This window comes from Pristis pectinata, chromosome 1, assembly GCF_009764475.1.
Source record: "Pristis pectinata isolate sPriPec2 chromosome 1, sPriPec2.1.pri, whole genome shotgun sequence".
Lineage (NCBI taxonomy): Eukaryota > Metazoa > Chordata > Chondrichthyes > Rhinopristiformes > Pristidae > Pristis > Pristis pectinata.
The window spans coordinates 38,816,542-38,839,910 of NC_067405.1; the positions used below are offsets into that span (position 1 = coordinate 38,816,542).

Genomic DNA, 23,369 nt, shown 5'->3' on the forward strand with positions numbered 1-23,369 from the left:
CTGACCTTAGCAGTGACATCCACAACCCATGAATGAACTTTAAAAAAACTCTTCTGCTAATGCTTCACTTAACAAATCTGTTTTAAGGCTAGAAAATGAACTGCCATAAGTATACGCAACCATATTGATCAGATGTTTGAACAATGCCATTCAGTCACTATTCTAAGATTAAATATTTTATCCTTATTCTGATATAACCAACATATATTAATGCCTACTTGGAAACAATCCAGACCTATCATATTTAATTATAATATTAAACAAGTATTTTCATAAAGTGGTCAGGGGATGTGATGGTGGTAAAAGTATTTTCATGGAAGCTTTCATTTATAATTTGAATGTAAGAAGTAACAATGGAAAAAGTGGCAGGAAATGTTTACAGAAGCAATTCTTTTTATTATGGATTAGTATATTGCATAAATTAACATTTTCTTCCAGTGTTATACATGGAAAACAAATGTGATATTTAAATTTTAACAAGCAACAGATGGAACAGCTCATTAAGTCCCAAAATCAAAGGTCAATTAACCTATAATTCATAATTATGTCACCCTCCAATTATAAAAAGTACCACCACAGGGTGTTGCATCATACTGAGGAATTAAAGATATACAAAATAACTAAGACTTAAGTGATGGGAACATACTTCAGCTTTCCAACACTGAGCTTGGTACGGCACTTTGCCAGCTTCTGCTGATTATATCACCTCATGCTCTGTTAAACAGGATCACATACTGAATGACAAATATTCTTGAACAACACTTAAGCAATTTGCAGTATTGGGAAATAACAGAAATCCTTTCAGCAAAATAGCTACAAGAGCAATTAAGCCAAATTTACCAGCCAAATGAACGTAATAAACATTCAAACATTTTAATTGCTCTGGTTTTCAGCCATTTGGCTTTCAACCAATAAATTCATTTTCATGCCAGAAAAATAAACAATAGAATGTGGAAATGTTTCCTCTTCATTGCTCTGCCTGGTTAGATTACATGGTTGTTGTTTTGAGAGTAAAAATGATGATAATAATCCTACATTAGTTATTTTTCTAACTTTATATCTGTGCAGATTTTATTGTAAATGCTGGCACCAAATGTTGAAGCTGAGCTGCTGTTTCAATGTGTCTATATTTACGATTTTGATATCACAACATTAAGTACAACATTAAATGCAGTGACTACCAACAGAAAGATTTGCAGTTTAGACTGTTTCATTTTTGTAATTCATGGCGATTTACAAAACTTAAACAATCCAAACTGCAAATCATATTGCTGATAGAAGTTATTTAGTTCTGATGATTTATGATAAATTCACAAATGCATGTTGAGGAAACATGGAAGTAACATTAATGTTTGTGAATAATGTACTGGAGTTAACATTTCACCTTGTGTAAGGTACATAATTATATTACTATGTCGCTTTTCAAACATCAAATGTCAATTTCAGTCATAGAAATGCAACAAAAAATGTACCTGTAGATTGGTTCTTACAGTTACAACCAGCTTCAGCCAAGATGGAAACTTGGAAATTATTTTAATGATAAAAGAAGCAATTGTGTCACCATAGTCAGGTTTGTGGAACTCGGCCTCATTTAAGCCATCTATTAAAATAAGATAGTCCTCTCCAGGGATCTTCTTTTCTGCAGGTCAAAGATTAAATTGATTATCTGTTATTCCAATTTTTCTTTCCTTCATTTCTATGTATTCTGTTTGTACCTATTTCAATTTACCAACTCTAATTCATCCTTCCCTTCTGTTTACTTCTCAATCTATTAATTTGTTTGAAAAATGCACTGTTTGTCCCATTATTCACTACAGTCCGAGAGGTTCCATTTTCCTTGCTGCACCTTTATCAATTCTCAGTTCCAGTGATTTTGTCAGGGAAGTGTAGTAGTACAGCAGGTACCGCTGATGCTGCATAGCTACAGCAACCCAGCTTTGATCGTGACTTCAGATGTTGACTGTATATAGCTTGTACATTCTCCCTGTAACTATGTGGGTTTCCCCTGGGTGCTCCGGTTTCTTCACACATTCCAAATATGTGCTGGCAGCTTAACTGACTACTGTAAATTGTCTCTTGTGTAGATGGGTTACAGGAGAGTTAGGGAAGAATTGATCGGCAGGTAATTGAAAACAGCTTACAGTAAAGTAAGTGGCGGAATGAGACTGGTGGAAATACTCAGAGCCAGCAGACATGATGGGCTGAATGTCCACCTGTGTCACAAGGAAATATGTGCAGAAATCCATCTCCGGGTACCCCATGAAGTGCCCTACTATAGCATGTTTTAATGTTTCATTTTTAATGCTTGCAATACATTTTTATAAAGAAAAAAACATTAACTTCTTAAAGATCATCCTGTTAAAATAAAAGTTCAGCAAAAATATAAACATTTTGCAACCATTACTGTACAAAAGAACTTACCCTTAATCAGGTTTGCAAGTGGCTCCAAAATCCCCCTCTGAAATGCAGCAATTGGATCTTGGACACAAGAACGCAGACTGAGCACGCTCTGAAGGTGCGATTCCTTCAGCAGCAAATCTCGGAAGGCTGTTAGTTGAGGTGCACGACAAAGCAAAGCTGCTATACTGTGGACAAATTCTGGTACAAGGCAGGTGTAAGTATTGTCAGCCTGGCAGTAGTGATATGCAACAACCTGTTTTTTCAAAAAAAAAAGATTTAAGTTTCCTGTGTTGATGGCTCTTAATCGATAAACTGGGATGATTTTATAAATGAGTTCTACCTTTTAAAATGCATGTTCATCTTATAATTGTGTTTAGCATCCAATTCCCATATTGCTTCACACATTCCTTTCTTTGGTTCTCCTGCTTCAAATCTCACTTCCTGTGACTAATAAACTTTTCTCCCTTTTTCAGTCTTTGATAGTCAAGAATTGTTATGCATAAAGGAGTGAGCCTGTAAAGGCAAGAGCTAACTACATAAACAGGCAGTCAAAAGTGACATTTCTAACTGGGACACCAGCAAAAGTAATCAGAGCAAGTTGTGAAGCAACTATCACAGGGCAAGTTTACAGCCAGCAAGATTTGAGAGAGTGGAAAACAGGTGGGCCTCAAATATGCAAAATGAGGAAACACACAGCTAATCTTTCAAAAAAGCATCCTTCCTTAGCCAATGTATTAGAATTGAAGAATTGCAAAACAATTGATCTTGCAGCGCAGAACACTTCAAGGTCAGAGCAAACAATATAATCTGCAAAGTACACTTCCTGGCAGTCAAAATCAACTCTGCGTCCATGATTGTCTAGCTCTAGGGTCTGAAAAATATACAAAAACTTACAAAAGATTTGGCAAGTAATTTAACAATCCCCAACTATCCTAATAAATCACAGAATTTTTCAATCCACAAATCTGCCTATTTACTTTCTTAAGTCTGATTCATTAGTGGTCACAACCAGCACTCTCATCCTGCTAACTCTTGCCAGCATAACATTACAGTTCTATTTAGACAAGTACAACAGCTAGCCCATTTACAGAATTCAAACTTAAAAGTTTTGTGTCAGTAGAAACTAAAAACAACCATAATCAAGTAGCAAAATATAAAGCTAACAGAAAAACAATGCCATTCACTTGACACATTCAAGATTATTATAAGCAAACTCATAAAACCAGGTACTTTATTTTCTAAACCTATCAAGTTAGAATTTTTTTATTTGGTAACCATAGTTGCTTTTGAGGAGGCACTGGACAGAGATAATTTTACCATTTGTGGAGGAAGATCAAACTCCTATAAATAATTTTGTTGCTTATAAACCAATTGAAAATTCAGAAACTTTACACACAGACTTGTGAGAAGGCAGAGTTCCATGCCAGATGGAGCTGCTGATGCATTTCAAAATGCATTTAAACATTTAAGTGAAAGGAACCAAAGGATATAACCAAAGGGGTGGGATTGAGAGGTTTGGGATGACTTACAAGGATCATAAATGCTGACAGAGTTGTTGGGTTAAATAGACTTGTTTGTAAACATTTTGCAATTCTATGCAATTAGAATTAGCAACTACTGCTAAATGATTAAAACTGGCTAAGTAATTCCTTCAACCTAGCTTCTGCCGTCATTTTGCTACTTCACCCGTTTGTGTACACAGCTTAAAAAGATATTAAATGTAAAATATGGAGAAAAATCATTAATATCACTTGTGCAAGATTTCTGTCTTTTCATAAATACAAACACTGCAGCTAACTCTCAAGGATGCACAGTATTCTGAACCACTATCTACATTAATTGTCCTTACAATTTTAACTAATTTCTGCTCACACAGAGTTTGAGGAGATAATTTATTGGCACAGGAACAGGCTACTATTTACAACATCAGTCATTTTGTCATGTTATTAGAGAAGCCCCATAGTAGTATTAATGCAATATCAATTGCTAACAAAATCACTGTATTCAAGTTGCAAGAAGTGGAATTGTGGGGGGGGTGGGGGGGGCAGGTGGGTAGGGCAGAAGAGAATCAAACATACTGGATTTGGAAAATCCTATGTCACTTATGAAAGGATAGATTCACAACACAGGTGACTTTAATTGAAGGCTATTCCCAAATCAGAGTATTGAGTTTGCCCAAGCATTCTGTGATTAGGTTTTCAGTTCCAAGGCTGAGCACATAGGCAAACATTGTTGGTAACTCGATCATTAGCATAGGTGCTTAAATAGCTATTACTTTTATTTATATATTGCCTTTAATGTATCTTAAAGACCTAAGACACGTTGCAAGAGAGTTATCAAACAATCTTTGACACTTAGTCATACAAGGAGAAACTTGGGCAGTGATCAAAATGCCACAATTGAAGTAACACAGAAAACTTATAGTCATAAGATCACGGAGGAATTTGAAACAAAGATAACTTTAAAATCAAGATGTTAGTTAACCGTAGCCACTCAAAGTAAGCAAGCACAGATTGAGCAGTTTTACATAATCTCAACTTTTGGATGGGACAGAAAGGGAGGCGAGACTCGAAACTTCTGGAATAATAAGACATAGGAGCAGAATTAGGCCATTTGGTCCATCGAGTCTGCTCCACCATTCGATCATGGCTGATTTATTTTTCCTCTCAACCCTATTCTCCTGCCTTCTCCCTGTAACCTTTGATGCCCTTACTAATCAAGGACCTATCAACCTCTGCTTTAAATATTCCCAATGACTTGGCCTCCACAGCTGTCTGTGGTAATGAGTTCCACAGATTCACCACCCTCTGGCTAATGAAATTCCTCCTCATCTCTGTTCCAAAGGGATGTCCTTCTATTCTGAGGCTGTGCCCTCTGGTCCTAGACTTTCGCACTACTGGAAATATCCTCTCCATGTCAACTCTGTATTGAGTAGCTAAAAATAAAAATTGACAAAATCTGTTGTTTCTTTTGCATTTCCTATTTATTTTTCCCCAAATAAATTTTGTAAGAACAATTTTATTCCCTACCTCAAGATTTTTGGGTAGTGATTTGTGAATTCTGTAAGGGTGAATTTCAGTTACCTGAATGTCCATAACATGGGGGACGCCTATATGCGTTGAGAGCGGTAGAATCATTCATCAATTTATGAAGTACCAATACTGTAAAACTATCAAAAAGCAGTGGGATGATACAATGCAACCGTAGCAACTTGCAAATTTTAGTTTTGCTACTTTCATCAGATTGCCATGGTACAGAACAAATATATGTTACTTATAATCTAAAAATCTATCCACCATCTTTGCGAAGCTCAATCATCATGCAATGCTAATCACCTCCGAGTCTTCTGTTGGTACCAGCCAAGTACATCAAACTTACTGGGGTACAACTGAGATCACTGTGGGGGAGTGGCAGGGGATATCTTCATTTTGTGTGGGAAGGACAAATCAAGCAAAAGTTCGATAATCTTTCGTAATGGATGCTATTCCCAATCTATAGATCATTTCATTATTTTTTGTTTAAAACTAGGTTTGTAATTTTAATTATAGAATTCATTTACTCTTATGAACAAAATTGTTTATTCTTTACTGCACTTTGTTGACATATTACCAAAATAGTGAATTAGCAAACAAAATATTTTCTCAGAGTAATGAATAAGAAATATCAATGAACATTCTATAAACATGAAAATCAATAAAGCCACAGATTTTCAACTTTCATTGCAGAATGGGATGGAAACATGAAATGTGCTTCCCTTAATGCTGGGAAAGATTATGCAATTCAAGAAAAAGGAATATTTGACATCCAATCACTGCAAACCAATAGCCAGAAAATTACAGCCTCTTGTTGCATCCTAGGTCTTTCTTTCTCAGAACAAAGATAGATAGAATTGTGCAATACCACTCTTAAACTACTTCAAAGATTCTGGAAACCATAAATGTATGCCCTCTTTCTGAAAAGAGACAGCAAAAGCAAGTTTTTCTGCATTGAAAAGTTAGTACCAAAGTTGTAGTATACCTGTGCTGCAAGTCTCTTCAAAGCTTCTTCCCTTTGTGTTTTTAATTCAGATGTTCCAGAATAATTCTCATTGCCCAATGTGACAGTACAATGAAAGGGAGAAGAGATTTGGAGTGGTTGGTTCATCAAAAGGTCCTGTTTTGGGTCCACATCTATTAACAATTTAAGTAGGTTAATTGTAATTTTTTAAAAAATATTCAAACAACATCTACCTCATGTCTCCCTGATTTCTCAAGTAAAATCTGTTAAAGGGGCCATCAAGTCTTTCACAAAGCAAAAGACCCAAGCATCAAAATCTCACTAGCAAAAGAGGTCTCAAATTCTGAACAATTACCCTTTAATGTTAACATAATTTGGATTTTAAAGTAACTGGCCAGGTGTGCAGAAAAAAAACAAAGATTTGTCTGCAATTATAGTCTAATCATCCTGCAACCTGGGTTTTGCTGAGAGGTCCCACATCTGCACTTGCTGCTTGGATATCCTACTGCCCTGCATTTGCCTGGTTATGACCCACAAATCTGAATATACTGGCCAATAGTGTCCTGATTTAATCAGCTGGCCTTGCTCAATATCATGTAGGCAGGGCAGAAAAGCATTGTTGAAAAGAAAAATTTTGGCTCATGGTAAAGTCTCAGAATCTCAGAAAATGTATGACACAGAAAGAGGCCATTTGGCCTACAGTGTCCACGCCAGCTGATGAACAGGTACCCAATCTAATTCCACCACCCTGCACCAGCTTGCACTTTCAGCAATTTATTCTCACAAACTATATTTCACCTGAAGAGCACAAGGAAATTTAATTATTGCATGAGATTTCCTGCTCCACCAAGTTTCAACTAATTTCTTTAAAACATTTTCATTAATAACTAAAACAATGACATGCTCTCAGGGATTATTTCTCCTGATCCCTGCAAAAAATAAGTTTAGCACATAAAACAAAATAATGTGCTTGCTCAAAAAGGAAATGTACGGAAATCTGATAGGAAACAAAAATAAGGCATCTTTCAAAGACTATGTTTGAAGGCATAAATGATAAACCACAGCCATTTTTCATTTAAATATTGAGCTATTTATTTTGGGCAGAATACCTCAATAAAAATCTAATGTTAATCCTTTGTCAAATAAAAAATTGTTCCTTACAAGCTTTAAAAGCTAATTATACTGTATATGAAAAATTCAAACAAATAAATATATAATATCACAACAAAGGAAGCTACTACAGGAAATACTGAAAATAACAGATCAGGCAGCAACTAAGGAATGAAAAATGGAATTAATTTATCAGACCAATGACCTTTTATCAGAAGTAGAAAATGTTACAAGTGTAGAGGTCTAGAATGAGAGAGATGAGAGGAAAGAACAAAAGGAATGGCAGGAAGAGTGATGAACATTAAAAAGGAATGGCAAAGAAACAAAGATACATATTGAGGAGCCGTGCTGAATAATTACACTCACTTTCCAAAGAAAAGGAGCAGTGGTCAATATTCAAACACTGAATGCAATATTAAGTAATGAAGATTATAAAATGCATCAGCGGTCAGCTGAGTATTTCAACTAATTTCTGTTTATATTTCAAATTTCAGGCATCAGCAGCTATTTTGCATCTGCAACAATCAAAGGATATGGCTAACCGGTACACATCTGTAGGCCCCTTCTCAAAGCACAAAAAATGTTTGCTGTACTCTACAATGTTGACTTTAGTCATACATTCTATATGTCATGAATGGTGATATTTCATAATTTGCAATGTGACCATCTTTATTATTTAAATACAACTACATTAAGTGATATTAGCATGGTGTTTACTTCCAGGTAGTGCATCCATTTCATTTATCTGTAAATACCATTATTCCTCTGCTAGCAGAATATGAGAACTTATTTGGCCAAAGTCTGCATTACCTCATTTTTAAGATGGTCCTTGGTATAGCCCCACCATAATTCAACTATTGCAATTAAGTAACTCACCTTTTGAGAAGACACTGGAGCTATTTGATGCAATTTGTCTCATTCGACCTCCATGACAGCTCAGTGCCACCAGTCTGGAAATAATGGCTGTTTTCCCAAATCCAACATTTCCAACAATTATTGTTCCTTTGTTCATTGGAGATGCCTCATTTTTAAGGTTCTCATCTATCTTCTGGAACAGCCAATCACGACCAATAAATATCGAATCTGTTGTGATGCTTGGCACCTCAAACAATAATGGCTTTAAGATAATATCAACTGGTTTGTAGGGAGTAAATCGTGCTAAAAAGAACAAACATTGGATTATTTTTTGCAGTTAGATCTCATTAAAATTTGCTCAGAACATTACTGCAAAATTTTTGGCCAGCACAGATTGTTTTCAAAAAAATATTTCACCGTAGTAGTAGAAAATCAAAGTTAAATCTTTGCCCATCAAGTTTAAAACTAAACTAATGTATTACAAGAAAGAAAACTAAACTGCTTTATTTAATTACCCAGAAATCTTAACTTAATCAGGGAGGCCCATAAGGATCCAGAGCTGAGGGGTAAGGCCCTGAGTGGCAGCTGACCTTGACATTCTGACTGAGTAACAAAATCCACCCCCAAACTCCCCCCAAAAACTTTGCATTACAAATATTACAGATAACAATCATTAATGAAATATGTCACAGTACTTCTTTTCCATTCATGGTGCAAAAAAATCACTAATTTTAACAATTTCACGATATATCCACATTTGGATAAACAGCTTCAAATATAACACAATCTATTTCATTCCACAGAAACATTAAAAATCAGTATTGTGAATTGAGACACAAATTAGCATGTGCAAAGTTAAAGCATAATAAATAAAATACAAGAATGGCACATAAAATTAAGCTCATGGTTAGCATCTTCACTTTGTAACCAAGTAGACAGATCTTTCCACAGATTATGATTATATTCAAAATTGGAAAATAAAAGCAAAATTTTTTTTCTGGTAACTGATCATTTGCTTTTGTTAACTCCTTCTCTGTTTTTCTGTGTATATTCCATTTATTTTATCTAAAATTACATACAAGACTGAATATAGTGTTGATTATTACATTCAACAAGTTGTATACTTATAATGGTTAAAAGTATTCCCAGGATGTGCTTTCAAGCTTTTGACACTTTGAGGAAAGAGCAACTAAAGATATGAGCAACACAAAAAAAACATGATAATAAGACTTAAAAGAGAGTTCCAATTTTGAAGTGCAGCTTAACTGATTCATATCCCCTTCAGAGATAGTTGAAGCTACTAGCTTCAGACAATGTTAATAAATTATAGGAGAAAGTAATGTACTTAAGAACATTACATCAGAAGCAGAATAATGCATAAATATTTCCATTTCAACTTGAACTCAGAAAAGCAAAAAAAATTAGTATGTCTAATTTCCTTTTAGTTTTTCTTCTATAACTTTCAGGTTTCGCAATAATTAAGATTAGAAAATATATTTTGTTTAATGTAATGGACCATACTACTGAACGTCTAATTTAAACAAAGATTAATTTGTTTTCAAAAAGCACATAATCCAAACCTTTTATATTTTGCTGTACTCTTCCTCCAGCTGTATTATGCCAGGGCATTCTAATAGAAGTACGCAGTGGTGTGTTCCTTTCATCCAAATAATTCAAATCCTCCAACTTTGCTGAGCTAGTTGCTGTGACAATAAAAAGGTTAAACCGTGTGGTGTCATCATATTTGTTAAATACATATTCATACATCTTTAAAAGATATGAGTGTATAATTAACAGATGATACACCATGTAGAATATGGCTAACATCACAGATTAATACGTTTAATGTATTTACTATTTTGCTACCATCTGATATTGTTTCTGCAGTTTCATATGTTATTCAAGACATATACTTACATGCTTAACAGTAAAAAGCAGCAGATAGGAAGGAAATGGCAAAGACATACCAAACCATTCAATTTGATATGGTTCAACAGCCCCTTTAAGCTCAGTACTGCTGCATAATGAAATAGTTCTTCTGCATCAGTGACTTAATTCAGACATCAACAATATTCAACTTGTAATTATACGTGGCACATATTCTGCAATGATGCCAGTATCCCAAAACATGTGCATGAGAATAGAAGACACGATTATTTCCTTGAATTTATTAATCAAAGCCACAGAATAAAAGGATCCCCATAAATCTTGAAAGCCTCTTTAAAGAAATAATATTCTGCAACAGTGCAATTCATACTTTATGTGGGTATGATCTGGCCTGAAATCAATCATAGCTCAAGAACAGACAAGCACTTTCCCTTTCTTGTCACAATGAATGAAAATAGTAAAGACATACAGGAGTTCTGGCCGAGTGTAGAAGTTAGGAATCCCTGCTAGCTACAGGCTATAATCACTCTAATGTATGCATCAGACTGCTTTAAACTGCAGTACTCAGTCAACTTTTGTATTAAAAAGTCTTTCCCTTTCACTGTTCCAGATATCAGCAGCTCTTATTTCTGGCAACACTTGAACATTTACGGTAGTGTAGTGGTTAGCGTAACGCTTTACAGCGCCAGCAACCCGGGTTCAATTCCGGCTGCTGTCTGTAAGGAGTTTGTACGTTTTCCCCGTGTCTCCGTGGGTTTCCTCCGGGTGCTCCAGTTTTCTCCCACATTCCAAAGACCTACAGGTTAGGAAGCTGTGGGCATGCTATGTTGGCGCTGGAAGCATGGCGACACTTGCAGGCTGCCCTAGAACACTCTACGCAAAAGATGCATTTCATGTGACTAATAAAGATATCATCATCATCAACTGAATCCACACCTTAAAAAACCCTCATCCTTATTAACATGATATTAATTAGAACTCCTACCATTACAGAAGAAAATGTCAATTGCAATAATGTGGAAACATATATTACATTAAATTGTGGTATGTCAGTAACAACTTCCAAATGACAAAATATAATTTATCAAATAAAGCACAACCACAAGCAATGAATACCATTAAGGTATTACAATTTCAATTCATCTTCTATTTCTCACATATTAGAGCCCATGATTATCCCACATCATCCTATTATGCAATGGGACATTAACAAAATGGACACCATGGAACTCAATACACAGAATTAGGCCAAAACAGAAAATGCTGGAAATGCTCGAGGTCAGGCAGCATCCATGGAAAGAATCAGAATCCAATTTATTATCACCGACTTATATGATGAGAGATTTGTTGTTCTGTGGCAGCAGTACAGTGCAAAGACATAAAATTACTATAAATAACAAAAATAAATAAATAGTGCAAAAAAAAAAGGAATAACAAGATAGTGTTCCTGGGTTCATTGACTATTCAGACATCTGATGGCAGAGGTGAAGAAAATGTTTCTGAAATTAATGTTTCAAGTTGACGACCCTTCACAAGAATTGGAATAGCGGTTAGTTTAAGTTCAGAGAAAGTGGTGAGAGAACTGGATAGATTAAAAGGTATTTGTGAAATATCAGAGCCAAAATTGCTGTGGGGATGGCCACTAATGGGGCAGTTAGAAATTGTCAAAATGTAATGTGCTACAGACAGCAGGTCAGAAAGTTCTAATGGTGAAGGAAAAAATGAGTCAATATCACACTCAGATGAACTAACTGCAACAAAAAAATGCCAGTTTTGATATGGTCAAAGAAAGTGAGTTATTGGAAGCTGGAGGACTTGAGATAAAGTCCAAAAGGTCACAACATGCCCAAACAAAAGATGAGGTGCTGTTCCCTAAGCTTGCATTGGGCATCCTTCAAACAGTGCCAAATGCCACAGATAGGTCAGAGTGGGAATGCGATGGAGAATCAAAGTGGCAGGCAACAGGAAGCTCAGGACCAACTGCTTTGTAAAGCATCTGCTTTCAGTCCACAAGAGCTCATCTTGAACTTCCTGTGATTTCTACTCATTGGTTCCTGATAATAAATTAATTTCCTGGTAACTAGTAACCATTCAGTGCAAAGGCTGAATCATAATTAAGTGATATCAAAGAACAGTTTCAACTGAATTTTCTTAGTTCTAAAACAATTATTTCAAAAGATTGTGTTGCCAGATTTTTGGGTTTTTTTTTTCAAAAAACACATGTTTTGAATAGATAAACAAGAGGTCTCAACAATTTTAATTTGCCTATCTTCGCAAATGAGTTTGTACAGTCATAATGTAGAACCTAAAAAGGTACATATCATAGAACAAAATTACAAAGAAATGATCACAAACTGGCAGTAATACTTAGAGGACATTAGAGTGAATCATAGAATTCAAAAATAATTGTCAACAAGCAGACAAAGAATGCCTTTTGGAGTAAAAAGAAAAGCAAAATGCTGAAGATGCTTAAAACCTCAACAGGTCAGGCAGCATTAATGGTGAAGTTGTTTCAGGTCGGTGACCTTTCATCAGAATCTTGTTCTTTTGAGGTTAGGTTTAAATGTGCATTATGGGAATAGAGCAAAGCCAATTTTATTTTCTTCTTCCCATGTTAAGCACAGCCCGAAAGTTAAATAAGCAGCAGTGCCCAAAACATTCTCAGGTAGGTCAACACAAAATCCACCATACATACTGCATTTAAAAATCCAGTACATACATGTGTATATTATCTCCTGTCCAGGAAAGTTGCAATGGACTATTAGAACATCAAATAAATGAGGAATATTGTAGATAGATGTGTTAAATACAAAATGTCCTGAAATTAGTAAGTGTTCTCTTTTAAATTTGGGATTATTGCAAAATGTTTTAAAATTGAACTTTCTCCAAATAAGCATTATAAGAAAAAGGAAAGTCACTGCTGGTTTCTCCTCTTTAAATATCCAGATCACAATCATACATTTTTACATAAAATGCAGAATAACAATATCTTTATCATAACTTTAGGTATCAATCATGAAAGAAACCAAATCGATCATCTAAAACTGCTGACAGCTATCCCCAAGTCAGTGATCTCACTCAGATTGCTCATACTGGTGCAAAGGATACATTTACCATTATGCATTTTTTTTTAACATTATAGTTTCCATTTCAATACCTCTTCCATATTTAATCTAAGAAAGAACTTTACCTCTGCCTATTAATATATAAATGAACATACCAGCAACTGAATTAGGTCGTGGGAGCAGGTATGATGATGCAGACTGGTTCAAATGAGCACCAGAACCATCTAAAATGACTTCTATTTTTGACAGACTTAAGGCAGAACTGTGTGCATCTTCTTCTGCTTCAACCAAGCTCCCCTCAATTCTTAAGTTCTTCGTGACACCAAGTTGTAGACAGTCCTTCATGCTTCCATCTTTGTTCCATTCTAGACTAGAACCACCTTTTTCTTCATTTTCAGATGAACTGGTTACTGTAGCTAGAAATTCAAGGATATCAATTTTTTTTTAAAAATTCATTCTCATTAAGAGCCTACATTTATTGCCCATCTCTACATGGCCTGGCATTGAATGGCTTGGAAGAATGATGTTTTCATTTTTATCAGCACAAAAGTCTACTACACGTACGCACTTTTAAAATTGCAGCATATCACATTCCTTCCAAAACAAGATGCACTTTAATCCAGTAGTTTCAAGGACATGATTATTGAAAGTAGCTTTTAATTTCAGATCTATTTAATAAACTGAATTTTCCAGTTTCAAATTCACATCCAAGCATAATTAATCAAGTATTATATGTGCTAGGTCAGTAACTTCACCACTTTGCTATAAATTCCATAATTTCCATAGAACCATACAGCACAAAACAGGCCCTTCGGCCCACCATGTTGTGCCATCCATCAAACCACCCTCACACTACCTAACCCCTTCCTCCCACATATCCCCCCATCCCACACTCCTCCATATGCCTATCCAACAAGCTCTTGAACCTGTTCAATGTATCTGCCTCCACCACCACCCCAGGCAGTGCATTCCATGCACCAACCACTCTCTGGGTGAAAAACCTCCCCCTGACATCTCCCCTGAACCTCCCACCCATAACCTTAAAGCCATGACCTCTCGTCTTGAGCATTGGTGCCCTGGGAAGGAGGCGCTGACTGTCTACTCTATCTATTCCTCTCAGTATTTTATATACCTCTATCATGTCTCCTCTCATCCTCCTCCTTTCCAGTGAATAAAGCCCTAGCACCTTAAGCCTCTCCTCATATTCAAAACTCTCTAATCCAGGCAGCATCCCGGTAAATCTCCTCTGCACCCTCTCCAACGCCTCCACATCCTTCCTATAATGAGGCGACCAGAACTGAACACAGTACTCTAAGTGTGGCCTAACTAGAATTTTGTAAAGCTGCATCATCACCTCGCGGCTCTTAAACTCAATCCCGCGATTTATGAAAGCCAACATCCCATTGGCCTTCTTAACTGCTCTTTCCACCTGTGAGGCAACTTTCAATGAACTGTGAATATGAACCCCCAGATCCCTCTGCTCCTCCACACTGCCAAGTACCTTGCCATTCACCCAGTACTCTGCCCTGGATTTTGTCCTGTCAAAGTGTACCACCTCACACTTCTCTGGATTGAACTCCATCTGCCACTTGTCAGCCCAGCTCTGCATCCTATCAATATCCCTCTGTAAGCTCCGACAGCCCTCCACACTATCCACAACACCGCCTTAGTGTCATCTGCAAACTTACTAACCCAGCCCTCCACCCCCTCATCTAAGTCATCTATAAATATCACAAAAAGTAGAGGTCCCAGAACCGATCCCTGCGGGACACCACTAATCACTGCCTTCCAATCCGAGGGCACTCCTTCCACCACAACCCTCTGCTTTCTACATGCAAGCCAATTCCTAATCCACACAGCCAAGCTTCCTTGGATCCCTTGGCCTCTGACCTTCTGAAGAAGCCTACCATGAGGAACCTTATCAAATGCCTTACTAAAATCCATGTAAACCACATCCACCGCACTGCCCTCATCAATCTTCCTGGTCACCTCCTCAAAGAACTCTATCAGGCTTGAGGGGCAAGGTCTTCCCTTCACAAAGCCATGCTGGCTGTCCCTAATCAGTCCATGATTCTCAAGGTGTTCATAAATCCTATCCCTTAGAATCCTTTCTAACAGCTTACCCACCACAGACGTGAGACTCACCGGTCTATAATTCCCCGGCCTATCCCTATTACCTTTTTTGAACAAGGGGACAACATTCGCAACCCTCCAATCCTCCAGCACCATCCCCGTGGACAACGAGGACTCAAAGATCCTTACCAGCGGTTCAACAATCTCCTCCCTAGCCTCTCGAAGCAGCCTGGGGAAAATCCCGTCAGGCCCCGGAGATTTATCTGTCTTAATATTATTTAACAACTTCAACACATCCTCTCTCTTGATATCTACAACCTCGAGAACATTACCCCTACCAGCACTCCCTTCCGCATCATCAAGACCCCTCTCCCTGGTGAATACCAAAGAGAAGTACTCATTGAGAACTTCTCCCACTTCTGCCACCTCCAAGCAAATTCTCCCACCTTTGTCCTTAATCGGACCTACCTTTACCCTAGCCATCCTCCTACCCTTCACGTACTTGAAAAAAGCCTTGGGATTTTCCTTAACCCTACTAGCCAAAGCCTTTTCATGTCCCCTTCTAACCCTCCTCAGCCCTTTCTTAAGTTCCTTCCTCGCCACCCTATATTCCTCACGGGCCCTGTCTGAACCTTGCTGCTTATACCTCACGTATGCTACCTTCTTCTCCCTAACAAGTCGTTCCACCTCTCTCGTCACCCACGGTTCCTTCACCCTGCCATTCCTTCTCTACCTCACCGGGACATATTTATCCCTAACATCCTGCATAAGATCCCTGAACATCAACCACATCTCCATGGTACATTTTCCTTCAAAAAGGACATCCCAATTTACACTCCCAAGTTCTCTCCTTATAGCCTCGTAGTTCGCCCTTCCCCAATTGAAAAACCTCTTGTCCTCTCTGCACCTGTCCCTGTCCATGACAATTTTAAAGGTTATGGAGCAATGGTCACTGTCCCCCAAATGCTCACCCACCAATAGATCCTTCACCTGTCCCAGTTCATTTCCTAAAACTAGATCTAACATGGCATTCCCTCTAGTCGGCCTGTCGACATAATGCGTCAGGAATCCCTCCTGGACACACTTAACAAATTCTGTTCCATCTAAACCTTTGGCACTAAGCAGGTTCCGGTCTATATTTGGGAAGTTGAAGTCTCCCATTATAACAACCCTGTTATTTTTGCTTCTCTCCAAACACTGCCTACCAATCTGCTCCTCTATATCTCTACTGCTACCGGGGGGGCCTATAGAATACTCCTAGTAGAGTAACTGCTCCTTTCTTGTTCCTTAATTCCACCCATACGGACTCTAGAGATGATCCTTCTACAACATCCATCCTTTCCACAGCAGTAACAGTGTCCCTGACCAGTATCGCCACCCCTCCTCCTCTTCTCCCCACTTCCCTATCCCTCTTAAAACACCGAAAACCAGGAATATTCAATATCCACTCCTCTCCTGACGTCAGCCACGTCTCAGTAATAGCCACAATATCATAGTCCCCCATACTTATCCAAGCCCTCAGTTCATCCCCCTTATTCCTGACACTTCTTGCATTTAAGTAAACACACTTCAGTCCATCTACCTTACTACTTTTATAGCCTGTATTCTGCTTCTCCTTCTCCAAAGCCTCTCTACCTGTTTGATCTAACTTTTCCCCATTCCCTTCTTCCTCTGACCTACTCCTCCGGTTCCCTTCCCCCTCACAAACTAGTTTAAACCCTCCCGAACCACCCTAGCAAATCTCGCCGCAAGGATATTGGCCCCCTTCTGGTTCGGGTGTAACCCGTCCTCTCTGTACAGGTCCCACCTTCCCGAGAAGAGATCCCAATGATCCAGAAATCTAAAACCCTCCCTCCTGCACCAGCTTCTCAGCCACGCATTTATCTGCCACCTCCTCTTATTCCTACCTTCACTATCACATGGCACTGGCAGCAATCCCAAGATTGCTACCCTTGAGGTCCTGTTCCTCAATTTTCTGCCTAGCTCCCTGAACTCACTCTTCAGGACCTCATCCCCCTTCCTACCTATGTCGTTGGTGCCAATATGGACCACAACTTCTGGCTGCTCTCCCTCCCACTCAAGAATTCTGTGAACCCGATCAGTGACATCCCGGACCCTGGCACCTGGGAGGCAACATACCATCCGGGATTCATGCTCACTGCCACAGAACCTCCTATCTGTTTCCCTGACTATTGAGTCCCCTATCAATACCGCATGTCTCTTTCCCACCCTTCCCTTCTGAGCAGCAGTACCAGTCCCAGTGCCAGAGACCTGGTAACTGCAGCTAGGCCTCTAAATTTCTAAATGTTGTCCTAAAGAATACAAAAACTACTTTTATTCTGGATTGTATACGGCTCCCCAAAGTTAGCTTTTCAGTCAGCATATCATTTGCTTCGGAATCAAAAAATAACAGTACCAATTTTTGGTTCATTTGATTTTCCCATAGACTTAATCTGCAGGACTTCACAAAACTCAGAACACAGATGTCAACTAAAAACAAAACAGGTGTGCAAATATCCACTGTAGTATGCTCAAGAGGCCAAATGACCTTACCTGTTAAGGCAGAGAATTGGTTAAGATTTTAAAAAATATAAACATTTGAAACAATGAAATAATTTTGGCAACAATAATGTTTTACAATATATCATCAAAAAACAAATGCCAAGCAAAATTTAATAGTAATTTTTGCTAGTTGGCCAGCAACAAGCGAGAACACAAAACAGGTGTTCAACAGAATTTCTAACTACAGTAAAGATATACAGATGAATTCTGGAATTAAGGTAATCAAATTCTGAAATGAAAAAATAGTTTCAATAATGAAACTACTGAATTGCAGAATTGCACAGGGCCTCCTCGCCAATTCGAAGCAGTTAACCATGCTAATGGAATGGCTTTGACAGGCCCTACCTCCCTGCTCCTCACAATTATGATACACCAACATTCAAAAAAGCTCAGGCACAATTAAATAATTAAAATAGAAATTAAAAATGAAAGATATTTTAAAACAAAAGAAAACAAAATAGTTAACTTAAATTAAAAAAATGAAAAGCAAGTTATCTTCTACTCACCCTTCTATCTGCAGCTGCTTCTTCCTATAGAACTTGTCATAGGCTCAGTGGATAGAATTTGCAGCCCAAGCATGAGAATCTGGGGAAGTCTGTGTTGCCATAATGGACTCTGAAAGGAGTCCACCAGTGCAGCACAGTAGCCAGGGGTAGCACTTAACTGGAGTAAAAGATTGCACTGCGGCTCAGGCAGAGCTTCAAAGCCAGTGGATCTGAGAGCTTTTCGGTGAAAAGATCTATCCCATTGTTTCTATCATATCCCCATTGTTTCTATCATATCCACCTGTGCACATTTGCCAACAGTTTTGTGGCAATTTGTGAATAGTGAAGTACATAATCTGAGATGTTCTCATCACCTCAAAAAATGTACAAAATTAACTTCAAATACATTATAAATCATTAAAATATTTCAATGGTTGATTTGGAATATTTAGCTGTCAGTATGGCAAGTGATTATGAACTGTAATTCTTATGATCTGAATTAAGAATTACTGATCCATCTATAACTAAAATGACAAAGAAATATTGAGAACTTCTGTGGTCATTACTTAATTTTAGGATATGTATTTTCTTACCTATAATGCCACTATCCTTGCTTTCCAGTGTGGAGCTTAAGCTGGTAATAGTCCCACAAGGACTGGGTTTTTTTTGAGGTGGTTTGCTGATAGAGCTATTCAGAGTTGAGCTTGGGCTGTCAGTGCCTGGAGATGCAGTACTGCTTGTTAGTGTCGAACATGGACTGATTCTCTGAACAGCAGTTGAAAACCATGAAGGATTTAAAATAGAAAAATTAATTCCATAAACATTTGCAGGATAAGAATTTGAAAACTAATCAAAAACTCCAAACATTTTGCAGATGAAAATGTGCACTTCAAACAGTTTTTTATATCAAGATGAAGTAGAGAAGAGCACTAGCGAGGGAGAAAAGAGAGAGAACAAAAAGACAGAAGTACAATGGCACAGTTAGCAAAGCTGGTGCTTCACAGATCCACTGACACAGGTTCAATCCTGACCTCTGGTGCTGCCTGTATGGCACATTCTCTGTGATCACAAGTGCTCCTGCATCCCAAAGAAGTGCGCCTCCCAAAAATTTAACCTATAAATCAGCCACTGCAGGTGCCTAGTGTGTATGCCAGGGTAGAATTTGCTGGGGGTGGGGTTGGGGTCAGTAGAGAGCCTGTTTGGAGAATAGCCTACAGAAAATATCAGCTGGCAGAGAGACAATGGGCTGAAATGGCTTCCTTCTAAGTTATAACGAATCACGGAGTTGAAGGCAGACAGGTGGAGATGGGGGAGGGAGAGGGGGGGAGGGGGGGGGAGGGGGGGAGGGGGAGAGAGATTCAGTAGGACAGGTGGAATGATCAGCATATGCAATAAATGCTCAAAAAATTCTATTAATTTTCAAAATTCGTATTTAATGGTGGAGAGTGTATAAAATCTGACAAATTTTAGACAGGCATTATTATGAGGTAATATCTGGTTTACTAAATTTGACAATCATACCATTTTTTCGCTTTTCTCTTCTACAGGCAGACGAGCAGTACTTGGAATCCCTTCACCCAGTAGAAACCCCAATCTTGTCATCAGTTCTTGAGCAGCAGGGGAAGAGCTTCGTTCATTGCTTTTCTGTGTCTCTGTTAAAAATAAATTATTCAACATGCTACTGTTTAAGTTTTGCCTGTTTGTTCCAATTATAGTTGTGTAACAAACTTATTGAACATTTAGACAAGTCTAGTCCCAGGTTACTTGGAATACATTTTTTCATCTGACTTTACAATGCTCATTTACAATAAATTCACTATGCATCTTAAGTTACTAAGCCAAATATAACAGTGCAGTTTCCGGAAATCTAACACAAAAACAGGAAATGCTTAAACATGAAACAAGTCAAACAATATCTGTCAAAAGATCACCAAACTTTTTAATGGACTTGCTGGATCAAATGCAGTTTCTTTGCAATTAATTCAATGTAACTGACTGCACGCTAAGAATAAAGCTACTATGGATTCAATGCCTGATTTAAGCTAATTATCAAAACAACACGGCTGTGTTTAGCTTCATTTAAACATACAATAATTTATCACTGTTGCTGGACCTGGACAGTAAAAATGCACAATAAAGCAGCATCTCCAATTAAAAATTGAGGCCAGGAGAGTAAGGAGACTTCAGAGGTTGAAATAAAATTATATTTGCAGAAACCGGTACAGAAGAAGGGTGGGGTAGGGTGGCAAACATGAGAGAGTGAGGTGGGGAAAGCTATACCTGTCTTCTCATGAAATGCATGGAATATTTTATGTTTTAGTAGTTCACCTTAGCGTTCCCCCTTCTTGTATACTGATATTTCTACTATTTCCTACTCTGACCCCAGTTTCTACTCTTTCGTTACTTTCAAGTGGTTAGAACATAGAACAGTACAGCACTGGAACAGGCCCTTCGGCCACTTATCTGCACTAAGCATGGTGCCGAATTAAATTAAATCTCTTCTGACTGTACATGATCCATATCCCTCCATTACCTGTATATTCATGTGTCTAACAAACAAATGTCACTATCGTATCTACTTCCACCACCTACCCCAGCAACCCATTCCAGCTACCATTCTTTATGTAAAAGAATTTTCCCCCCTCACAACTTAAATGCATGCTTTCTGGTATTTGATCTTTCTAACCTGGGAAAAAGATTCTGTCAACCCTATGTATTCCTCTCTTAATTTTAGAAACTTCTATTAGGTCTCCCCTCAGCCTCTAACACTCCAGAGAAAACAACCGAAGTTTGCCCAACATCTCATTGCTCCTACCCTCTAATCCAGGCAGCATCCTGGTAAACCTCTTCTGTACCCTTTCCAAAGCCTCCACATCCTTCCTGTAATGGGGTGACCAGAATTGCACACAATACTCCAAGTGCGGCCTAACCAAAGTTTTTATATAGCTGCAACATGACTTCCTTTACTCTTGTACTCATTGTCCGACCAATGAAGGCAAGCATGCCATATGCCTTCTTTGCCATCCTATCTACTTGCATAGCCACTTTCAGGGAGCTATGGACTTGGATCCGAAGATCCCCTTAAGGTTAATCTCCAACAGCTCCCTTTCTTGACTCTTCCATTTCCACTTCAGATAGGCTCATGACTATAAGACTACAGGTGCTCCCACTTTCAGGGAGCTATGGACTTGGATCCGAAGATCCCCTTAAGGTTAATCTCCAACAGCTCCCTTTCTTGACTCTTCCATTTCCACTTCAGAGGATAGGCTTATGACTATAAGACTACAGGTGCTCAAGCCTATGTTGACTATACTTTCTCACTCTACTTCCGAAAGGATTTGATTCCATTTTCCCAATTTTGCAATCTGTATCACATCTGTTCTTCTTTTCCCCCATGTGCTATTTTCCATGCTTTCGGTATCTTGCTTTTTCCTCAACCTTGGATTCTCCTCCACCATAGTTGATCAGGGCCTTTACCATGTCCATTTTATCCCCATACTTCTGTTGTCATCTTCCCCGCTCCCCAAATCACAATAGGTTCCTGTTCAACAAATCTTCCATCATTTGAAATATTTCCAACATGATAGCACCAAACATAGCTGCCCCTTCCCTCTCCTTTCAGCATTTCAAAAGACTATGGCCTCCAGATCACATTGATGATGATGGACAAAATGGCATCTATTTATGCCTTACTGATGCCTTTCCATGTAATGCAGCAAAAAAAAAGCATAAGACTTGCTCTTTTACTTCCTCCTTTCCCACAGCATTTTACTTGTACCTTTTCCCATTTAGTATCGGTTATTCACGACACAATGGACAAACTAAGTGCAGGATGGGCAACAGCTTTGAGGACAATTTGGTCTATGAGCATGACTCCAAACTCCCAGTCCAGTCAATTTAATTATTCTTCCAAGCCCAACTCTCAGCTTCTCAGATTGCACCCTTCTACAATATTCCAATAAAAGTTCTAAGCAATGTCAAGAAATAACACCTCATCTTTCAATTAAGCATACTGCAGCCTTCCAGATTCAAAAACAAGTTCAATCATTTCAGATAATGAACATTTCCAGCATTTCTCTTTAATTTAGATATCCAGCAGATTCAGCATTCTCCTGCAATCTACCCCGTCTATTCCTTTCATTTTCTTACCTTTGCCATATCTTTTAAGATTTTAAAACATTCATCTCTAATCTTTCCTAGTTTTGATGAAAAGCCAAGACATGCTGAGTATTTCCAGCTGTTGCAGTAAGATAATAGGCTCCAGAAAAAGAGCAAAATAGTTACAGTTGAATCACAAACTATCAGAATGCATGATATAATTTGAGCTTTCTGGACACTTTATGATCCTCTTGCAAATGTTTGGAATTTCCTAACAAGGTATTGATTCCACAAATAAAGAAAGGCTCAAATGAAACTGGTCTGATAACAGATAACAAAATTGTTAACTAAGCTGTTTTACCAATGTTCACGTTAAATGCATTGTGCAAAAGTTGTATAGAATGAGAAAACAATACTGATGTAATTAATGCCTCAGATATCTACACACTACCCACTCCTGACAGCACCACTCTACCATTTATGTCTTTACACAACAGAAGCTTCAACCATTTTAAGACTATTGAAAGGAAAAGTTTTAAAGGGTATACTCACCATTATGTACAAATTGGGAATGGTCTTTTTTCTCTGCCAACTTGGTCAATGCAGAAGCAATTGTATCTCCTGGTACCTTAGGGCTTTCTACATACTTCAGCTTCCTGATTGGGCCTGCATGAAGGAAAAAAATCTTGCTCAAATCATCGAGGAGGAATATGCAATGAAGCAAATGAAATGTAATGCTCATAAGTGAATATGGAAGGAAAACTCCAGCCAAAAAAAAGTACCAAGAATATAAACCATATCACAAGGTCAAAACAATGACCTCATGTAGGTATTATTA

The 23,369-nt window shown here is 38.0% G+C and overlaps 1 protein-coding gene across 3 annotated transcripts in view; it reads right to left on the minus strand.

Moving 5' to 3' along the window:
- The window catches only part of tanc1a (tetratricopeptide repeat, ankyrin repeat and coiled-coil containing 1a), a 115,243-nt gene that overhangs the window by 54,234 nt on the left and 37,640 nt on the right, over positions 1–23,369 (minus strand). For all 3 annotated transcript variants that reach the window (XM_052025217.1, XM_052025300.1, XM_052025382.1), the window contains 9 exons: positions 23,084–23,197; positions 19,955–20,085; positions 19,027–19,198; positions 13,469–13,729; positions 9,942–10,064; positions 8,383–8,664; positions 6,418–6,569; positions 2,422–2,653; positions 1,473–1,639 (listed from right to left, as the gene is read on the minus strand). In XM_052025217.1, the coding sequence (XP_051881177.1) occupies positions 1,473–1,639; positions 2,422–2,653; positions 6,418–6,569; positions 8,383–8,664; positions 9,942–10,064; positions 13,469–13,729; positions 19,027–19,198; positions 19,955–20,085; positions 23,084–23,197 (1,634 nt within the window). The remainder of the gene's footprint in view (positions 1–1,472; positions 1,640–2,421; positions 2,654–6,417; positions 6,570–8,382; positions 8,665–9,941; positions 10,065–13,468; positions 13,730–19,026; positions 19,199–19,954; positions 20,086–23,083; positions 23,198–23,369) is intronic.